The sequence below is a fragment of the Odocoileus virginianus genome, chromosome 26 (genome assembly GCF_023699985.2).
Source record: "Odocoileus virginianus isolate 20LAN1187 ecotype Illinois chromosome 26, Ovbor_1.2, whole genome shotgun sequence".
NCBI lineage: Eukaryota > Metazoa > Chordata > Mammalia > Artiodactyla > Cervidae > Odocoileus > Odocoileus virginianus.
In genome coordinates, this window is record NC_069699.1 from 32,804,234 (window position 1) to 32,827,052 (window position 22,819).

The following is a 22,819-nucleotide window of genomic DNA, read 5'->3' on the forward strand; positions in this document are numbered from 1 at the left end:
GTCCTCAGTGAATTGTTTCAGTTAACCACTGCTGTGTCACAGATCACTCCATCACTCCAAAACTTAGCTGCTTAAAAACAGTAGCAAGCATTTATCTTGTTCGTGAGTCTGCAGCTAGGCTGTCTCAGTGGGGTGTCTTTCCTAAGGGTAGGCTGGGTGGGTCACATGAGTTAGAGGGTTTACTTCTTGTGACTGCAAAGGTGTGTGGGCTGTTGACTGGGAGCCCGGCTGGGACTGTTGGATGGGAACTTTGGAAACTTCGGCTCCTCTCTGTGGTCTGTCAGCTCCCTCCTAGCATGGCTGCGGTGTTACAAAAGCCTGTTAGCAAGTATAAGAGGCCACGTCACAAGCTGCACGAGTTCTTTTGACTGGGCTCAGTGATAGCATAGCATCACTTTCTCTATATTCTCTTGGCCAAGCAAGTTATTGGTTTAGTCGCTCAGTCATGTCTGACTCTTTGTGACCCCGTGGACTGTAGCCCGTCAGGCTCCTCTGTCCATGGGAGTTCCCAGGCAAGAATACTGGAGTGGGTTGCCATTTCCTTCTCCAGGGGATCTTCCTGACCCAGGGATCGAAGCTGGGTCCCCTGCATTGCAGGCAGATTCTTTACCAGCTGAGCCACCAGGGAAGCCCAGGCAAGTTACTAAGCAGATTCTAATTCAAGCGGAGTAGAGTTGGACACCATGTTTTAATGGGCAGGATTAGTAGCTTTTTTCCCTTCTCACAATCTATTACTTCAGTTTCTATAATATTCTCTTAACTATTGTTCCTCTTCCTGTTCTAGTCCAGCATGGAATTTGTTCTCAACCCAAGAGACAGAGTGACCTACTTAAAATCAGTCTGTAAAACCTCTTGATCCTGCTCTGGTGAAAACCCTCTAATTGCTTCCCTTCTTACTTGAAGTAATAAACAAAGTCCTCATGGGGGCCTGCATCTACCTGTGTTATCAAATCTTTATCCTCTCTGCTCTAATGTTTGACTGTCTCTGTTCCATGTTCTCCTTCAAACACCAAGCGTGTTCCTGCCTCAGGGCATTTGTATTTGGTGTTGCATGCTGTGTATGCCTAGAATACTCCTTCAGGTTTTTTATATGACTCCCATCTTCCTTTCGTCTAGACCTCTGTGCATTTTACCTTCTCAGTGAGGCATCCGCTGACCTGAGAAGATGGAATTCCACTTCACCATCCAGAATTTCCTTTCACTCTTTTTCTACTTTTTCTCCCTTACACTGAGTGTCATATGACATATTATTAACTTATTTATTGTGTTATGTCCACCCATTAGAATATAATCTCCATGAGGACAGAGACTTTGGTTTATTTTGTTGCTGAATCCCAGTAACTTCCACAGTACAATACCTGGCACATAGTAGGTGTTCAGTGAATATTTGTCAGATGCACAGAGGAACTTGATTTCAACACAGATTTAAATTTTTATGGCATTAATGTTTATGAAGTATTTTAATTTATGAATATAACTTTGTGTCTGTGGGATTAAATCTGGTTTAATAACAGCCATTTGGAATTTCAGGTCTTATTGAGGAGATCCAAAATGAAATCTCTGCTTATTCCAATCTCCTCCTACTTTTTCTTGTAAACATTCATGGAGTTTATCATCCTGTGAAGTTTTCTAAGCTCCAAGGTACCTTTCTTTCAATAAATACTTGTACAATTACTGCACGCCCAGTCTGTGCTAGTCACTGAGGATATAGTAGGACAGACATAGCCTTCTTCTTATAGTGTTACTATCATGATGAAAGAGGAAGACAGTAAATAATTGTACATACACACAAAGTCATTACAAATTCTGAAAATCACTATGAAAGCTATGCGGTGGTCTGTGAAGGACAATTAGGCAGGATTTGCTTTAGATATAGACAGGGAGACATCGGGTGCAAGGAGGTCTTTAGGCTGAAATGTAGACAGTGGCTTTTGGTTAGTTTTAAGCTACTAACCAGAGGGATATGTTTATTCAACTAATGTGAATTTAGCACCTACCATGTGCCAGATGTTTTTCCAGGTGTTAGGGATTCAGCTTTAACAGGACAAAAAACCCCTCTTCTCATGGATTTTACATTCCACTATAAGATATTTTAAAATTTTATTTGTAATATAAAATTAAAATTACTGTAATATTTTACAGTATATTCAGCAGCGTCAAGTCAGGAAGACAGAAGCAATACTAGGTATTTCAGCAGAGAGAATCTAGTAATGTAGGGTCTGAAAAAGCTAAAGGAGAGCTCAGTGTTACGCAGAGAGAAAACAGTAAGGTCATGAAGCGGCTCACACTGTTAGGGAGGGAGAGTCCAATGGAAGGGGGGATGTTAGGGGAGGGGCTTCATGGCTGAGAGCTCAGACCTCTAAGGAGGCAGCACCAGCCTTGGGTGTACATACCTCTCAGATGGCTTGGGGAAGTGCAAAGGCCCTGAGGCAGGAAACTGCCTGGAGTGTGCTAGGAACAGGGAGACCAACGTGGCTGACACAGAGGGAGACTTCAAGATATTTGGTATCAGACTTAATGCTCCAGAGTCAGGAAACCCCAAATTTTAATACCAATTCAGCACCCTCTTTAACTGACCATCGAAAGCAAGTAATACATGCTTTCCAATGCTCAGTTTGCCCATTTGGGAAACAGGGATATAAACACTATGCCCTGTGGTTATGATGACGTTTCAAGGGGAAAAAATGTAGTTTATACAGTGGCTGACACATAGTAAGTGCTTAATAAATGGTTGGTTGTGGTGGTGATAATAGTAGACCTGTATTACTATTTTATACAGGTCTATTACTATTTTATACAGGTCTACTACTACAGAAAATTCCAGAAAAACATCTACTTCTGCTTCATTGACTGTGCTAAAGCCTTTGACTGTATATATGATAAGAAAAAAATGTCATGTGTGTGTATATATATATGTATATATGTGTATATGGATGGATTCTGTATTATCTGTAGTTTTAAGTGTCCACCAGGGTTGTTGAAAGGTATCCTCCTGGGATAAGGAGGGAGTACTTTAAAGGGATTTAGAAAAGGCAGAGGGACCAGAAATCAAATTGCCAACATCCGTTGGATCATCAAAAAAGCAAGAGAGTTCCAGAAAAACACCTACTTCTTCTTTATTGACTATGCCAAAGCCTTTGACTGTGTGGATCACAACAAACTGTGGAAAATTCCGAAAGAGATGGGAATACCAGACCACCTGACCTGCCTCCTGAGAAATCTGTATGCAGGTCAAGAAGCAACACTTAGAACTGGATACGGAACAACAGACTGGTTCCAAATTGGGAAAGGAGTGTGTCAAGGCTGTATATTGTCACCTTGCTTATTTAACTTAAATAAATTAGTTATTTATTTAAACAAATTTGGTTATTTAACTAACTTATTTAACTTATATCATGTGAAAGCCAGGCTGGATGAAGCACAAACTGGAATTAAGATTGCTGGGAAAAATATCAATAACCTTAGCTATGCAGATGACACCACCCTTATCGCAGAAAGTGAAGAGGAACTAAAGAACCTCTTGATGAAAGTGAAAGAGGAGAGTGAAAAAGTTGGCTTAAAACTCAACATTCCAAAAACAGAGATCATGGCATCTGGTCCCATCACTTCATGGCAAATAGATTCGAAGCAATGGAAACAGTGAGAGTCTTTATTTTCTTGGGCTCCAAAATCACAGCAGATGGTAACTGCAGCCATGAAATTTAAAGACACTTGCTCCTTGGAAGAAAAGCTATGACCAACCTAGACAGCATACTAAAAAAGTAGAGAAATTACCGACAAGTTCCATCTAGTCAAAGCTTTGGTTTTTCCAGTAGTCATGTATGGATATAAGAGTTGGATCGTAAACAAAGCTGAGTGCCAAAGAAGTGATACTTTTGAACTGTGATTTTGGAGAAGACTCTTGAGAGTCCCTTGGACTGCAAGGAGGTCAAACCAGTCAATCCTAAAGGTTGGAAGGACTGATGCTGAAGCTGAAGCTCCAGTACTTTGGCCACCTGAAATGACTTCACAGAAATGACTCATTGGAAAAGACCCTGATGCTGGGAAAGATTGAAGGCAGGAGGAGAAGGGGATGACAGAGGATGAGATGGTTGGATAGCATCACTGACTCAATGGACATGAGTTTGAGCAAACTCCAGGAAATAGTGAAGGACAGGGAAGACTGGTGTGCTGCTGTCCATGGAGTCTCAAAAGAGTTGGACAGGACAGAGCAACTGAACTGAACTGATTATTATTTTAACACCTGCTGTTGCTAGTGCTGCTGCTTCTCTTCTTTTTCTTCTTGATCATGACTGCTACTGCTGTTAAACTTCTTTCATGACTCAGAGCTTGGAGCCCAGGATAAGAAATTGCTTTTGAGCAATTTTGGAATGTTTAGAATTCCAAGCCCTGTACTCCATGGAAAGATTTCTGAGTTGTGCATCAGTCAGTACTGCTTCCTACGTAAACTTTCTGGTGTGTCCTCCCTCATTTTTAGAATTTGTGTAATTGAAGTGTTACGGTGGCAGGTGTGCTGGTGTGGTTGGAAAACAGAAAACAAAAAATAGTTCTTTCTCTTTGTCCAGTATTGGCCACGGTCATTATGCTGATTTAATGGAGGCTGCAGTAGTTAAGGATGATTCTCATGGCTGAGAATTTACCTCAAAATATCAGGACTCAGTGGTGACTGGGGACTTAAGGTCCTTGAATATTGATATATATGACGTGTTCCTTACCGGATGGTGGAGAAACTTGTTTTCTTTATGCTTTTTATGGGTTTGACATTTTCTAGAGCATGTACTCGGAGAAGGCAATGGCAATGCACTCCAGTACTCTTGCCTGGAGAATCCCATGGATGGGGGAGCCCGGTAGGCTGCAGTCCATGGGATTGTGAAGAGTCGGACACGACTGAGTGACCTCACTTTTACTTTTAACTTTCATGCATTGGAGAAGGAAATGGCACCCACTCCAGTGTTCTTGCCTGGAGAATCCCAGGGACGGGGGAGCCTGGTGGGCTGCCGTCTATGGGGTCACACAGAGTTGGACACGACTGAAGCAACTTGGCAGCAGCAGCAGCAGAGCATGTACTTTTTATCTCTGAAGACGGAAATAAGAGAGTAAAAGTTTTTAATTTTTAAGCTAGCCACTTCTACCTCAATTTTGATCAGGCCCTATTTTGTGAATGTCCTATATCACATTTATGTTGTTGTAAATGTCATTCACTGACCTTAGTTGTTGCTCATTTAAGGGTTTAGGAAAGCACTCTTTGCTTTTAAATGTCTCATTTCCTGTTTTACATATGTAAAACAAAAATCTGTACAGATTGGTGAAAAGTCCCTAACTTTAAAAATGAATTGCTTTAGTCTCTTATTACTCTTTTCAGATGTAACACGTATGGCATGTTGAGAGTAAAATAAGCTTTCTGGATTTCCCAGCTGGCTCAGTCAAATACCTATACCCTTTTTTGTTTGTTTGTTTTGTTGTGTGAAACCAAATCTGTGAAAGGCCATGCTGGTAGCTTTTGGATAAAACTCAGTTTTTATGCTTTTTGGATTTATAGAAGATATTGACTCTTTGCTCCCTCTGTGCAAAAATGTGGGTTTCTTAGAAAATGAAAGTGTAAGTGTTGGGTAAATAGGTTAAGAGGCAGGTAGGTATCTGGTGAAAACTCCTTGTAACAGCTCCAGGATCATCTATCATTTTCTCATGTCTTCACCTGCTGACAGGAAGCTAATGGCAGTGGTACCCATGCTGCCAGATCAAGGAAATAAAGATTGCCTCTCCCTTCTCCTTTCCCTTGATCAGCAGGCACTGTCAATAGGGCTGATGAATTAGATGAAACTCAAGAATGAGGACCAGGAAGCATTGTGCAATATGACATTTAATTACCAGGTGTGAAATAAACCAGAAACAAATGAAACTGCTCGACTTTTTACTAAAGATAGATTGTTCATATGTCAGAGCTAAGATGTCATTGCCTTTTAATGAATTGGTTTATTAAATTCTGTCTTTAATAGTCATTGATTTGATCCTTGACCTGATTTTATCTGGACACATATTACGTCTAGTTTGTTTTGAGGACATGGGCATAATTTTCTTTCTTGGGTTAAGGAGAAGCCTGTGGACTAAAAATGATGTGGCTGTTTTTGAAGGCAGCTCTTTCACTCACCTGACATCTCTGAAATAAGGTTTCTTTGAAAAGGGCCAATTTCTATTAGAAAGCATAGAATAATTTAGAGTTTTATGTAGTAATTATTATAAGTAACTCATAATAACATTTCTATTTGATTTTACTTATTTGAAACTGGCCACTCACTTCCTAATAATACCTTTGCTATCTCATATATTATTCTAATGAAATCATTACTTTAAAAGTCAGTGTAGGTGATATCACATGAGCTCAGACTTCTGTTCATCACTGTCTACATTTTTCCAAGCAACTGTTTAGAAGCATTAATAATTTGTGTTTAATTTCACCTCTGAAAGCTACTTCATTTGGCTTACTAGGCAGAGTGAAAAATAATAATTTATATGAGTCATCTATCTAGGAAGTGTAGTCTATAACATAAATGACCCAGAGCCGTGACAAGAGAAGTACTGCATAATGTGAGACTGTAATTGCTCATTGAGAAATGAATTAAGCAAAAGAAGGGCAATAACAGTTCATCAGCTGGATCTACATCATTTTGCAGTTGTTCCCAGTCCATATATTTTTGGAATGTGACTTAGAGTTGGAGAGGTAATTGGCAAGCATTAGATAAGGTAATGGATGGTCCCAGAGTAGGGGAAGTCAAGGCGGTAATTCAGTTTTCTGGGAATCTGCTGATGTCATCATTTATGGGGAAAAGCATAAGTAGCTTATGAACAATAGCAGAGTCCCAGGAGTGAATTCAGCTGCCTGGGATCTCATCTTTACATGATGTTCACACCTTCATATTTCTCGGGCTTGGCTCAAAAGATACTTTTTGAATGTTAAGAGTTTTGAGTGCCAATATAGTCTTCTCAAGGTGAAGGGTGGTATTAAGGGAAATTTAAAAGGCAGAGAAGGACATGCTAAAAAATAGTAATACTCAGTTTTTATGCTTTTTGCTCAATTTCAACACTTTTGAAACATAATCCTAGAAATTTTACTGTTCACACCATGTTTTCCTTTATTATAAAGGCCATAACATGTATTTGGTATATGCTTAATGTTGTACCAAACTGCTTTATTCTTTTAGCATCTCATATTGTATGTCACACACTATTTCCTTTTGTTTTCTTTAACATAGCAGTTATACGCTTGACAAGAGCCAAAGTAAAATTTACATGGTGATGACTGTTAGTCTGAATACTTGAGAAGGCTTTAAGAATTGTCATGTCTAGGTTGACTGAGAACCAGTGTATTAATTAAATCAATGCAAACTCCTTTTTTCTTATGTACATCTTGACTTGCTCTTGTAACTGCTCTCTCTTGGTGTTAGATATAAATTTTTTTCTCTCTTTATATCCGGGTTTATGGTATTTCTTGAGTATGTTTACCCTTTCCATGGGAAGGAATTACTTGTATGGAGAATAGCATGGTAACATGAAATTACGGGACTTGAGGGCCTCACATTCAGACACAGTGTACTCCAGCAGATAGGCGCCTATCTGTCCTTACAGATACATGCTAGTGCTCAATGACAAGGGCCATTTAAAATTAGGGTATTTACAGAACGAGTTGACTTTATGATTTCTTACCAAAATACAGTCCACAAAGTTGTGGTTGGGAGTTGTGTGCTTTTGTGTGAGAGGTTTTGACGAATGATAATTAAAAATAGAAAATTTTGTATAATGTGAAACTTGTGGGAAAAGAATGCCACTGGGGATAATCAAATTAGGCATCATGTATAGAAAACCTGTGTTCCACAATAGCAGTGTAATGAAGTGGCAGTATTTACTTTCTTTACTTTTAAAGAGAAATGGTTGGAAAGAGAGAAGAGGGAGGTGTGGTGGTGATGGTGATGATGCTTTTGTTGTTATAGTCAGGGTTCACTGAATGCAGATTATGACCAGACCTAGCAGGTTATATGTATTGTCTTAATCCTTACACAAATTTATGAGGCAGGTATTATTTTGGACATGAGGAAACCATGGCCCAAAATGTTTAACTTGGCTATGGTTACACAGTTTGTCAATATCAGACCAGGAATTTGAACTCACCATATCTGATTTTAGTTCTTGTAACAGTTTCTGTCTCTATATGGCTGCTCTGGGAAAACTCCAGACCCCTGAAGTTTTTAGGAAGATATAACGTAACATGGGCAGTAATTTCTGATTTCTGATCTCACACTTATACTTGATTCATATATTGGAAGGACTAATGAAAGCAAGTTACTGTTGAAGAAGAAATTTATGCCATGCACATATTATTCACAGAAATGTTAACAACTCCTCTGCTGAATAGTCATATCCTTGGAGACAGAGACTACCTTCTGTTTATCTCTGCATATCTGTAGTGTAGTATTATTTTTAACAGTGTTACTGATAGTGTACACTCCATAAAATTCAACATTTTTATTATATTCCTAAAACTGTGAAACCAGCCTTCTAATTTCAGGACATTCTTTTCACCCCTGAAAGAAACCATCTACCCACTGGCAGTCAATCTTCATTATTTTTTTTAAACTAAAGAAAGAAAGCTGCCAAAGATTAGCAGCATTTAGCATTGGCTTGCAGTCACCTTATTTGTGAAAACTTGACATTCTCCATTAATTATAGCTTTTCACCAAAATAACCGTTTTCTTTCACATACTTTTGAAATTACCTGGTTGAAATCATTGGCATTAGTTCATTCCATTTTATACAAACAATTGCTGTCATTAATTCAGAGAAAGTAAAATGTATAAACTGCCATAATACTGAAAGTCTATCTGATCTAATCCCTTCTTGTCATAGACAGCCTTTAGTACTAAACTACGGCATTACTGATTTTCAGAATTCCTTTCTGAACAAAAAATGCCTCAAGATAATCCCCCCAAAGTTGATTTTTGATAAGCATGTATGGAGTGTTGGAAGTTCTTTTCATTCATTGCCTGAATGCTAAATGTTTGCAATGAATCTGTGACAGCTTGGAAATTTTCCCTTTCCTGTTTTTAATGAATGCAGAATTCCCATGACTTTGTATTTGCCTCTCCCCTGCATCAAAGAGGAAGAATGGTTTATGTGCATGTTCAAGTTATTGCTAGACTTTCCTGTTCAGTGAATTCTGGCCTGAATTACCTCATTATTCTGATTAAGGGGAAGTAAAACATATTTCCTGGAAGCTCGGGTTTTGGATTAAGGAAGTCATGGGGAATGGGGCTGAGCATTCTCCCTCAGGCTTAACCCCATCCGCACCCCTTCGTTTCGTTTGATGAGGACGGAGATGAAGAGCTATGAAAAAGCTTTCCCCCTCCTCACACTGGTTTGTTCCTGTCCCCAATGCTTTCTTCATATACAGGGGCTTTTGCTGCCCTGTGGACATAAAGTCTCGGGTTCAAATCCTGGCTCTGCCACTTACCAACTGTGTCATTTTTGGCAAGTCACCTCATCTCTGTGTGCCCGTTTTGTCACCTGTGAAGTGGGCACAATAATAATAACTATAGGGTTGTTTTTGTTTGACTATTTAGTGGATTTAAAAGGACACAAGTAGGGGACTTGTTTTATTCTGTTCTTTTCCTAATTATTAAAAATTGAGGTGTAGTTGATTTACGATGTTTAGGTATACAGCAAAGTGATTTAGTTATATGTATATATATCTGTGAGTATGTATATGTATGTATGTATGTATTCTTTCTCAGATTCTTCTCCATTCTAGGCTATTGTAAGACATTGAATATAGTTATAGTTCCCTGTGCTATACAGTAGGTCCTTGTTGTTTATCTGCTTTATATATAGTAATATGTAAATGTTAATCTCATATTCCTAATTTATTTCCTCCCCCCCACCCCAATTCCCCTTTTGTAGCCATAAGTTTGTTTTCTATGTCTCTGAATTAATTTCTGCTTTATAAATAAATTTATTTGTATAATTTTTTTAGATCTGACATGTGAGAGATTCATGTTATATTTGTCTTTCTCTGTCTGATTTACTCCACTGGAGAATCTCTAGGTCCATCCTTGTTTCTAGAAATGGCATTACTTCATTCCTTTTTATGTCTGAGTAGTATTCCATTTTATGTATATATACCACATTTTCTTTAGCCATTCATCTGTTGATGACTGATTTTAAACATAAACACGTTCTCTTAGGAGAAAGGGTCTGTTGGTCTTCTGTCCTCAGTTCTCTGTTCCTGCCTCATGTTCACTGGCAGCACTGGTAATACAAAAGCTTCAGTAAAAGCAAGTGCTTTTTGTCCAGGAAGAAACACACACTAGCTATTCAAGTGGCTCCACATTTGGGCGCCTGAAGCCATGATTAAAGCACCATAGAAAAGTCACTAGTGTTTTGAATATATTAGACATGCAAGGCTTTGTGGTCAGTATTAGTAGATACATTGTTTCTAAATCTCTGTTTGGGGAGTAAGGGGGTTTACACCCTTGTGGTTGGTCAGGCTCCCTAGAAAAAGGCATGTACTCAAAGAAAAATATTTGCTATGGCACATGCTACGAGATTTGTATTTCTGCGATGGTGACAAGAGTGCATGAGCATTCATGAATTGGAGCCAAAGAGTTAGGACTTAGCCCTACAGGGTAGAAACATAAAGATCGCTTAGTTGTAGGACATACCTTCCTTTCATCTTTATGTTGAAATGAAATAGATGGGGTGACATGGTAAATAGGCAGATGATCTTCTAGCCGGGGTAAAGAAGGTTGCATTAACTGAGGGCCAGAAATGACGCAGGTTTGACTGTGAGAATATCTAGTAGGAATACAAAATAATATGTAATGTATTTAAATCATATGCAGAGAGGTTTTTCTCCTTGAACATATTTCAAGAGTGTTGATGAAACTCACCAAGCTAGCCAAATCCAAGTCACCTGCACATCAGCTACTTGTTTGTTTCAGGTACTCTGTCCCCGCTGGACACCATGATGGGAGTGGCACACACCTTGTCTCCCTTTGTACTTGCACAAAACCCAGAGGTGTAGGTATTTTTAGTACTTAAAAATTGTTATTGTAAATTTTTATGGTTTTATTTTTTTCCAGCGTCAGTGTAGGTGAGGAAACTGAGACTTAGATGGAGCAACCTAAATTCTTTAGAGAGTAAGGTGATGGAGTAGAACTCTGAAACTACCGTTTTCCACCTTAAAAACTAGAGGCTCTAATGTCTGTCCTGGGTTTTCCTGGTTGGTAGAGAACTAGTCCTAATGGTTCCCAACATGACTTTAGGGGTAAAGTGAGATGATTTTAAGCAGTGTTCTTGATGCTAGTTAAAGATCTAATTAATACTGAGCATGTGACTCTCTCTGTAATTAAAAAAAAAAAAGGCTTGTAATTGTGTTAAGGAGAAAGTCTCAGTTTGGTGCTAATAAGTCTCTAATATTTGTTAATCTCCCTTTGTAATAAGAGAATGTGACTTCAAGCTCAGAGCCTCAGACTCCAGATGAAATGAACCAATTTTATTTTTGTTGTATTTATTTTTAGTTGTTGTTTATGGCAGGCTGGAACTGATTGTTCATTGTAGGTAATGATAAGTGTTTCCTGTTTGAAGTTTTGTAGTAGTAAAATCTGCTCTTTGTGGTGTACAGTTCTGTAGCTTTTGAGGAGTGTATTGTCCTTCACCTTCCACCACAATCAGGATACAGAACTGTTCTGCCCCCCCAAACCCTCTCCACTCCTCCCATTCCCTGGAGCTGCCCCCCTGTAGTCAACGTCAACCATACACCTGGCAACAGCTGGTTTATTCTCCATCTCTACTGTAGTTTTGCCTTTTATAGACTATCACTGAAATGGAATATGCACTATCTAGCCTTTTGAGTCTGGCTTTTTTTTACACTTACTGAAATGTATTTGGGATTAATCCATGTTGTTGTGTACATCTAAACTTTTGTTGAGTTTATTGTAAGGATTTACCACTGTGTATCCAATTATCAATTTAAGCACATTTAGGTTGTCTATCTGTTTTGGGCTGATTATGTGTAGAGCTGCTATAAACATTTGTATATAGGTTTTTGTGTAAATATGAGTTTTCATTTATTGAGGATAAATATTTAGGAGTGTGATTTGGGAGTCCTATGTAGATTTATGTTTAATTTTTAAACAAGCTGCCAAGCTCTTTTTCAAGTGGCTGTACCATTTTGCATCCTTACCAATAATGTATAAAAAAGTTCCAGTTGCTCCATGTTTTCACTAGCATCTGGTACTGTAAGATTTTTTTTTTTTAAGCCCAATCTAATAGGTATATAACAGTTAAACATTTCTTTTGACCTCAAGATATGGCTAAAACCGTGTGCGTGCATGCCAAGTCACTTCAGTTGTTTTCAGCTCCTAGTGACCCCAGGGACTGTAGCCTGCCAGGTTCCTCTGTCCATGGGATTCTCCAGGCAAGAATAGTGGAGTGGGTAGCCATGCCCTCCTTGAGGGGATCTTTCCGACCTAGGGATCGAACCTTTGGCTTCTGCATCACAGGCAGATTTTTTTTTCCACTGAGCCACTGGGGAAAAATTGTGTGAGTGGTAGGTAACTGAGTGAATTTGGGGAAAAAGCATGTTCTACTCTGCTTTATCTCTGGCAACTAAAGAATAAAGACTATGAGGTTATCTTGGATATCTGATGAATTTCAAGCAACATAAACACTTGTTTCCTTAACCTGTAAGCAGATGGGGTGACTATGATTTTTGAAAGTCTCGTTACAAAAAAAAAAGTCTCATTACATTTGGATAAGCAAAACCCAGATGAAGTTAACATCAGATGATCCCATTGAGTATAACAGTTTACTCTTAGTAATGATCTCTCTACTAGCAGTCTGGCCTTGAGGCCAGTTGGAGTGATGACTTGCCTTGAAACTTAATGGTATTGGGAACACTTAGCAGTAGGAAATAGCATATTAGTGTTCCATTTCTAGAATTTTTTTCCTGCTTGAACTGCATATTTCAAGAGAAATTCTAGAAGTAAGGAGAGAATGCAAATGAGCTCCAAATCTGGTTTTGTTTCTGTAGCCATTTCTTGTTGTTCAGTCACTCAGTTGTGTGAGACTCTGCGACCCCAGGCACTGCAGCACACCAGGCTTCCCTGTCCTTCACTGTCTCTCAGTTTGCTTAAACTCATATCATTGATTTGGCAGTGCTATCCCACCATCTCATTCTCTGTAGCCATATTTTGTGGAGTTTGATGATAAGGAAGGTCGTTTTTTTGATGTCCTCATCAAGATTCTCTCGTGCCAGGTACACTGAAAGTTTATGAACCATACAATGTGCCCAAGAAACAAGCAGCCACTAAAGCTTTGGGGGCAAACTTTTGTGGGTACTGCTAATTCATACTGAGACAGTCAGCAGGGCACAGCTCACATTCATTTATCTGGTGCATAAAAGACTGATAGTATTCACTTCTCTGGTGCAAATCTTGTTAAATTTTAACACTTTAAAAAGACCCTGTATAAGTGATGAACGGTTTGAGATTTAAAAACCAAAATCAGGCAGAAAAATACTGCCACCTTTTCCTAACTTTAGGTTGCAAAGTGTCGGACACGACTGAGCGACTGAACAACCATAGCCTATTCATAGCTAAAGGCAAGTATTGAGGACCTTGATGCTAGCTTTCTATGAAGTGGGAAACCTTGGGATGTATTGTGTGTTGATTCAGTTGGAGCCTCTATTCTTTGGCATGTTCTTACAAGGATTAAGCTAATATTGAAGTTGTTTGGGTACGATGCCTAAGAGTCAGGACTTTCAGAATTATTTTATTATTTTAATTATTTTATTCGATTTATAAAATACCAAAACAACTAACTACAAGCACAGTGGTACAATTCAAAAGGATATAAAGAAGCAATTTTTTTTCTCCTCCCATTTCTGCACCCACCCTCTTCTGATTACCACTGTTAAGGATTTATTCCATCCGTTTATCTATTTATTAACTCAGAAAACATGTAGCACCCATAGGGCTTTCTTTTCTTTTTTTCAATAAAATGCAGTGATTATTTTTGCACTTTATATTACTTAACTGTATATTATAGATATTCTTTCTCATAACTGCTTGGGCATCTAACTAGTACTTCTTTACAGAGCAAAAAAAAAAAAAAAAAAAAAATTCCTAAGGGCAAATCTACCATATTTCATTTACTCATTCCTATATTCACAGGAACTCACTTTTTGTGTGTGTGTATTTTCGAGGACTGCTTTTGTTTTGATCTTGTTGCTTTCGGTTTTTGTTTTGGCTGCCAAAAGTGAAGACGCAAATATCTAAGAAGACTTTTTTCCCAAGATACCATGTCCAAAAGAAACCAAACAGAATTTTTAGTACAAAACATAAAACTTGACTATCATTTTTCAAAGCAAATAAAGGATGAGTTTCCTGTTTGAGTACAAGATCCTGCAGTTTGATTGTTGTTGTTAAGTCAATAAATCATGTCTGACTATTTGTGACCCTGTGGATTGTAGTTTATGAGGCTCCTGTGTCCATGGCATTTCACAGACAAGAATGCTGGAGTGGGTTGTCATTTCCTTCTCAAGCAGTTTGATATGTTTCTTATTTTTATTTCAAAAGCTGAAAGTGCTTTGGGGGCATGGTAGTGAACATAATACTGGAAATGCCCTCCTGGTTTAGAAATGCACTGGCCTATCCAGTTGCCGCTAGCCACATGTGCTTCTTTAAATCTAAAGTAATTAACATTAGATAAAATTTCAATTCAGTTCCTCTGTCACGTTAGCCACGTATCAATAGCTACATGTGTACACATGTTGGACTTTAATGCTGTGCACCTGAAATGTATTTAATAAAAATAATAATAACCAGATGTGGCTCGTGGCTACCATCTTAGACTCACATCTATGAAACATTTCCCATATGGCAGAAAGATCTATTGGACAACAATGATTTCAACTGACTAAAGTCAGATTGCCTACTTTCAAATCATAGCTGTGCCCAGCTGAGTTGTATGTGACCTTGGGAAACTTACTTTGCTTCTCTGGGTATCAGCTTCCTCGTCAATAAAGTAAATAGCAATCCTTCTGTGTTTCTGAGAAAGATTAGCTATAGCACTATTGATGAACTGTTGAACACTTTACCTAAGATATAGGTAAGCATCAAATAAGTGGAAGCTATTCTTTTTTTCCTAGTGTTTGATTATCTCTTTTTTCTTTTGGAAGGCCAGGAGGTGAGTTCTGTGTTTGTTTGTTCAAACATAGTAGCTGCAAGATATTGTTGCCCTGATTTCTAGCTGGACCAACAAAAGATGGTATAGTAAGCTGTAAGCAACCTCCATTTGTCAGCCTGGTGATTTTTTTTTTTAAACACGCTGTCCCTGAGAAACATGGTAGAATTTGTTTTACTTCTCTTCTGCCAGGAAGTAACCCTTCTGGCTTTGTTAGAAGTGTGGTTTGTAATAATTGTACCCACCCCAGATGGCTCCTGAAAAACCTTTGAAATGCCATCTGCCAGGCGTGTGTCCAGCAGGCAGCCTGTCATTCTGCTGAAAGAAAAGAGAGGGCGGGGTCCCCTCCCAGGCCCTTTCTCCCTAGCATCTCTGAATGGGAGTCTGGTCATGTGGACCAGGCCCAGGGCCTGTTGCTCAGAGGATAACTCCAGTAAGCTCCTGCTGGCCTGCAGAGAGGAAAGGTTTTGTCTGGGTAGCAAACCCTGAAGGTTTTGTGGGTGGAGCTGAATCCTCCCCTACCCGCTTTCCCTGCTGCTTAAAGGCTATTCTAAGCGTATTTATTTCCAAGGGAAAATGGTGTCTGCTTGTTTTCATTTTTCCTCTAAAATGTACCATTTTCCCCCAAGTTCTTGATCATTTTCAATCCTTTCAGGAAATGAAGTCCCAGAGGTTAGTGTTGTCTCAACAGTTACTCTGACAAATTGGTTCAGAAAACATGACTGGAAGAAATGTCAACGATAAGATGATTATAGGAGGGGGAGAAAAACCAAAATATTGTCTGGTGTGGAAGACTTAAAAAAAAAAACCACAACAAATCTTCTGTTTGGTCTTACTTATGTATCCACATTTGGGGGTGCTGGGGATGGAGGGATGGATTTAGTTAATAGAATTTTGGTATGGAGACTTGAGTGTGAGAATGGCCATATAGAACATATTTAGGACAGATTCTTTCACAGCAAGTTTCAGAGAGATTCTGTTCTTGCCCCACACTGGAATTTCCCAGTATGGTGTGGACTGTGTTTTCCAAAGAGCCGGCTGAACAGCTTTTGCTCTGAGGCATCACACCCTCCTCCTCTGCTCCTGCTTTGTTGACAGCTGCCTCTTCATCTCCTCCGAGGATCTTTTCCTCTTCTCAGTTTCCAAAAATTGTAAAGTTTTTGTGTTTAAGGCAGACTTCTTGACTGCTTTTTCTATCATGTCTCTCCCCCTAGATTCGTTCTTTCTTTCTCTTGCCTTCAAATGCCAGTGGTTTAGTGATAACTCTCAAATTTAGGGCCCAACCACCCATCTGATTTTTCGATTTACATATTCAGCTGTCCAGAGCTCTCTACACCCAGGTGTCTGATAGGCATCTCAAGCTTTCACATATTCAGAAGTGAACTCTTAATTTTTTTTCCCCTTATGCACCATTCCCCCCATCTTCTTGATGTCTGTAAGTAGTACATCCCATTTGCCCAGTCATATTCTTCTGTTTTTCTTACACACTCCATCAGCGGTTTCTGTCTTTAAAATCTAAACCTAGCCTGGCCTGATGAGTTGATGTACTTTGAACACATCTATCCTATGTAGTCTCTTACAGCCGTTTAAAGTGTTCACAATTCATAATAGAAATCTCATTGCTTATCACCTCCATCCTATTTTTCTTGTCTATGCCCTAATTTTTTTTTCTCAACTGGATACTGAAGAGAGTAAAAGTGTTAGTCTCTCAGTCATGTCTGACTCTTTGCAACCCCATGGACTGTAGCTTGCCAAGCTTCTCGTTCATGGAGTTTTCTAGGCAAGAATGCTAGAGTGTATTGCCATTCTCTTCTTCAGGGGATCTTTCCCAACCAGGGATCAAAGCAGGGTCTTCTGCATCGCATGCAGATTCTTTACCACCTGAGCCACCAGGGAAGCTCGATTATGTATGTAATTTGAACTATAATACCAACTCATTTCATTCTAATGATAACATGAACTGTGTATCTGGTAGCAGGTACTGAGCTAGGCCTTTTAAAAGCCTTGTCTTATTCAATAGACACAACAAATGTGTAGGTAGTTTATTGTCCTTATTTCACAGGTTAGGAAACTGAGAAACAGCAGAAGCTCAGGAATGAGGCAGATCATGAATTCTTCATTCCCTTTCTATGTGTACCTGCTCAACAGCAGTGTGCTCTGGAGTACCCACTATATGCCTGACACCGAGATGTAAATTTAAACATTGTAAAGTACCTCAAGGGTGTCATAGTCTGCCAGGGAAGCAAGATATGGGAAAAACTTAGGAAACAGTTTAAGAATAGACTTTTGGACACTACACAAGCAGGCTTCTATACCAGAAAGTCCTGGTGTGCTGAGCATGACAAGCAAACATTTGTAACATAACTGGTACTATGGATAATTTGCAGCTCTTTCTAACACTCAGATTTCCGATGTTAGAAAAAATCGACTTGTTTAAAAATGTGTTTTCCTTGAGTAAGATATGCAAGAAGTGTTGAGTTTTTGACGTAAGAGAATTCTGGTCATCTACTGTAGATGCATGGAAATTCACATGGGCAGGTAATCAGAGACTGTTCTGCCATGAACACTGGAGACAACATACAGTTGGTTATTTAATTTCTTTTTAGGGAGAATTAGAACTAGGACTAGAGGAAAACATTCCTGCTTATTTTATATATATATATATGTATTTATATACATATAAAATGACTTAAAAGGCACTATGTGCCTTGCAGAATGAACTCATGTTGGTTGTATGCCCTACCTAACTTGAATGTTGGAGCAGAAACCATGAATTTTGCTTTTGTTTTTTTTTTAATCTCCCCTCCCATTTAATATAGATTCCTAGTATGTACTACAAAATTTCTTATGGTTTCTTTTTTTAGTTTGAGTGTAAACCACACTCCTTCCACACTTTTGATTGAGGTTGACTGGGCTAAAATGATAGGTCTTTCACCCAGCACCTTGGCTGGGTGACTTAAATGTTTTAGAGGGTCTGTGTTATTTCATAAGAATTGTTATATTTATGAGTCTTTGAATGAATGATGAGATTAATTCAGGGGGAGAATTTTCTATCAAATTCAGTGTCCTTTTTCTCCTCTCAGAACTTACGGGTGGCCTCTTTTTGCCAAACATATTAATTACATGGAGACACAGCAACATTTTGATCCCTGGGAGGTATCCAGCCACAGATCTTGGGCAATTGAATTTCTCTAGTGATGTGTTTATGCAACGGGTGTCATTTTCTTCAAAGGGCTTATTACATTGGAAGTTGCCGGATGTATTGAGGAACACAAGAATTTCGAGGCCTGTGATAAAATTATAAACCCCTTAGGCTCTGAGCTTAAGGTGGATAATGTTTTTAGAATTTACTGGAGCCCTAAAAGCTGCTGATTGTGAATGTTATGTGTATAAAATCCAGTTCACCCTTTTCATTCAGTGCATTCATCATTTTTTTTAAGTGATAAAAATCTCCCTGGGTTGCCTTGCTGTGTTTGGTTTTCTCTTTCTGGTATTTGAGGGGCCCAGGCACGAGAGGATGGAAGTCAGGATGCTTTTCTGCTAGAAAGAAGTCACCTTTGCCAGGTCCCTGTCTCAGTAGGTGGGTCTGTCAGCTTAGGTACTTACTGAACTGGTTATTTTAATTACACCTGGATGGGGCGCTTCCTCTTTCAGTGGACTGATGTTTTCTTGTGCCTTTTGCCTTGTCTGCTACAGGCACAACCCGGTCTCCCAGAGAAGGAGAGGTGCCTGGCGTGGACTATAACTTTCTGACTGTGAAGGAGTTCTTGGACCTCGAGCAGAGCGGGACTCTTCTGGAAGTCGGCACCTATGAAGGTGAGCTGATCTGTATGGCAGCAGTGAGCGTGCCTCTCTGCTGGGCACCACAGAGGATCCTGGGCCATTGAGGCAGAGATGTTCTATGGACTAGTGAAGTCTAAACATCTGTAGGAGATGGCAGTTCACCTTAGTGGGATTAATAATAATAAAATATATGGAATAAGGCTTTGTGGAGCTGTTTAAAAATAATTTGGATTTTTTTTTTCCTCCAGGATTTTTCTCCTTTAATTTGTTGATTTAAATGCAGACACGTGTGCGTGTGGGCGTGTGTGTGTGTGTGTGTGTGTGTGTGTGTGTGTGTTTAATATGGGTATGTACAGTATTAGAAAGAAGAGGAAGAAGACTCATAGCATAAAATGTGACCTTATAGGTGGTGGTGTTTTAGTATCAAAAGGACTGGAATGTCATTTGTACCACCAATTGATGTTTAATATATTTTTGAATAGGTGATAGATTTTCATGGAATATTTCAAAGCAGAATATTTCAGAAGTATTTAGTAAGTAGCCTCTATCCTAAATTTATCTTCCACCTGCCTAATTTCCATTTATGTTTTCCCCAGATATTAAAACCAGTGTTATTCATTTCTGTTACTCTTCTGAAATTTTTTTTAATGTAAATACAAACACATACATGCAAGTGTCATACGTGTGTTCTCATATCTTCCCTGTTTTATAAAGAAGATATACACTATATGCTATTTGGCATCTTGCTCTTTTATATCATGAAAGTATGTCTTCTGAGTCTTTGAGGTTCAGTACTAGAGTGCTTTTTGTTTTCTTTTTAAAGTGACTAAGTAATCTCCTGACTACGTGGACCACAATTTATTTAACTAGGTCTTTTTGAATAAACGTTTTTTAATATTTTAAAACATGACTGTGTTGAATAACGTGAGTATAAATCATTTCATATAGGTGAAAGTAAATCTGTAGGATGAGAGCAAAGCCAAATGTGGGGAGAAAATTAAACTTACATCTTCTGAAGACAATATTATAGCTTGATTGCTTTGTTGAGTGTTTTTATTTGAGACAAAAGGACATACTATGATACTGTTAATAACTGGGTCAAGTTATTAAGTTTTGTGTACTAAAATCTGGATTTATGGGATGAACACAGTGGCATTTTCCAGATGAGACTTAAAAACAAAGGATGAATATGAAATAGACTATTATTTTATTAAGGGCATTGTAAGTTTGGATGTGATAATTGCCCCTGTTTCAGGGGCATTTTTTGCAGTGGGTATAGGGAAGAACATTAACTTTGTGCCTACTGTTCATGTCCAAATTGTGAATGTACATTAAACATTAGGTAGATATTTATCAGATTCCTAATTGTGAATACAAGAAGATTTTCTTTGAGTATTGCTGGTTATCCATTGTTATGAAAGTCGTTCAGTCATGTCTAATTCTTTGCCACTCCATGGACTGTAGCCTGCCAGGCTCCTCTGTCCATGGAATTCTCCAGGCCAGAATACTGGAGTGGGTAGCCATTCCCTTCTCCCAAGGATCTTCCCAACTCGGGGATCAAACCCAGGTCTCCTGCATTGCAGGCAGATTCTTTACCAGCTGAGCCAGTATTGCTGGTTATCCACTGTTGTGGTTTCCTTCAAGTATTGGCATTTGACTGGGGGTTGGTGGGTTGGGAGATGTGAGGGTGCCCCAAGCAAGAATGATTTGTTAAGACTGGTACCTATATACAATGGAATATTACTCAGCAATAAAAAGAAATGCATTTGAGTCAGTTCTAATGAGGTGGATGAAGAGTGAGTAATGAGATGGATGAAGAGTGAAGTAAGTCAGAAAGAGTGAGAGAAATATCGTATATTAGTACATATGTATGGAATCTAAAAAGATGATACTTCTGATCCTATTTGCAGGGCAGCGAAGGAGATGCAGACATAAAGGACAGACTTTTGGACAAAGTGAGGGAAGGGGAGGGTGGGATGATATGAGAGTAGCATTGAAACATATACATTACCATATGGAAAATAGATAGCTAGTGGTATGACACAGGTAACCAAAGCTGGTGCTCTGTGAACCTAGAGGGGTGGGGTGGGGAGGGAGATGGGAAGGAGGTTTAAGAGGGAGGGGACCTTAGTATACCTATGGCTGATTCATGCTGATGTATGGCAGAAGCCATCACAATATTGTAAAGTATTTATCCTCCAATAAAAAAGAATTGACCTAGTTGTGAGGGAAAGGGATGGGGGCTCAGTGGATGTACCAAGAGCTTCTTCAGTGTGTTGTTTTATAAATATGAATATGGTTAAAAATTCATGTAGCTGAGAAGAGAGCAAATGTGGATCCTCTTTGGTTTAAGAAAGTGAGTTGTCCTGTCTGAAATCACTTATTATAACCATCAGAGGAGCTTTAATCCAGAATATAAAAAAATATTTATTTGCATGTTTGGAGAGGTTAGGGGTGGGAGTGGCTGTGCAAAGGCAAAGAGTACTTTGTTGAAAAAGAAAAGCATGTGGTTAGGCAACAGCATATCTGGGACAAAAAAGAAAATCAGCTCATTTTACTGAGATGTTTATGTTACAAGTGGTACATAGGTGGAGTCACCTTTTTTCCCCATTAATTTTATCACTTTGACAGAGGTAGCTATCTATCCCCAGCTTTTTAGATGGGGATGCTTAGACCAGGTAGCACTTAGGGACTTTCTTAAGGTTGTGCAGCTGGTTCCAGAAGGTGAGAGTCAGGAAACAGACCCAGCTGTTGAATTTTTAGATCCTATGCTCTTTCCTGGACATGCTAAGAAGATGATACTGATGTAACTAAAAAGTTGTGATAATAGACCATTAGTACTTTCACCCAACTTCTTGCTGAGTAACAACAGGAAAAAGTTTTTCAGAAAATGTCTAGTCATCCTTACATAAAACCGTCTTTCTGTGAATGTCACTCAGTTATTTTAGAGTTGAAATTCTCATGTTGTGTATGGGTCCAGTGTTTTTTGGCCATTTACCTGTATTCTTCAGCCTTTTGACCTTTTGGCTGTATGATTTCCCTGCTGCACAAGATGGCTTATAATTTTTTGGTAGCAATTGGAATGTATTGTATTGACTTTCATAAGGTGAAAGCAAAATGGAATTTTTGTGATATGCCAGATAGTGTTACAGGAATAGGGCTGGAGAGATCTTTGTGAGCCCCTCTGGGCCCCCTTAGTGGGGATTCTGTCAGTGGGACACTAACAAGCCTGCGGGCTGGGCTGTGGCCCTGCCCGAGTTTAGGTCTCAGCCCCTTCGCTGTTGAGCTGTGTGCCCTCCGGCAAGTTACTTAATGCCGCATGTCTCCATTTTCCCTTCGGTAAAATGAGGATAATAATAGTGCTTTCTCATAGGTAGGATTAAATGAGACAATAATTGGAAAGGGCTGAGCACAGCGTCTGACACACGTAAGCTCTCTGTCAGCGTTAGCTCTTATATTTATACACACGACTGGCCCCAAATTGCCACCCTGGTGGATGGATTCTCTTCTCCTTCTCCTAGTCAGTAAACTAGTGGATTTACCAGTAAAATATCTTTATTTACTTCTCTAGGTAACTCACTGTCTATTTCCATTGCTCACATTTTATTCCTCTTGGCCTGACCTGGCTCCAAAGAGGAAAACACCGCAACGCAAATCACTCTTTAAAGCAAGACTTTTAAACAGCTTGAAGTAAAAGTAATGAATATACAAGATGGAATTCTTTCTAGAGTAAAGAACTTAAACATCTTTAAGTGTAAGTTGATTCTCCTCCTCCTCACAGGAAACCTCTGTTAAAAGGTCT

General features: G+C 39.0%; 1 protein-coding gene across 13 annotated transcripts in view; it reads left to right on the plus strand.

Moving 5' to 3' along the window:
- MAGI1 (membrane associated guanylate kinase, WW and PDZ domain containing 1) overlaps window positions 1-22,819 on the plus strand; it is a 635,987-nt gene that overhangs the window by 491,397 nt on the left and 121,771 nt on the right. For all 13 annotated transcript variants that reach the window (XM_070455725.1, XM_070455726.1, XM_070455727.1 and 10 more), the window contains exon 3: window positions 18,931-19,050. In XM_070455725.1, coding sequence (XP_070311826.1) covers window positions 18,931-19,050 — 120 coding nt within the window. The remainder of the gene's footprint in view (window positions 1-18,930; window positions 19,051-22,819) is intronic.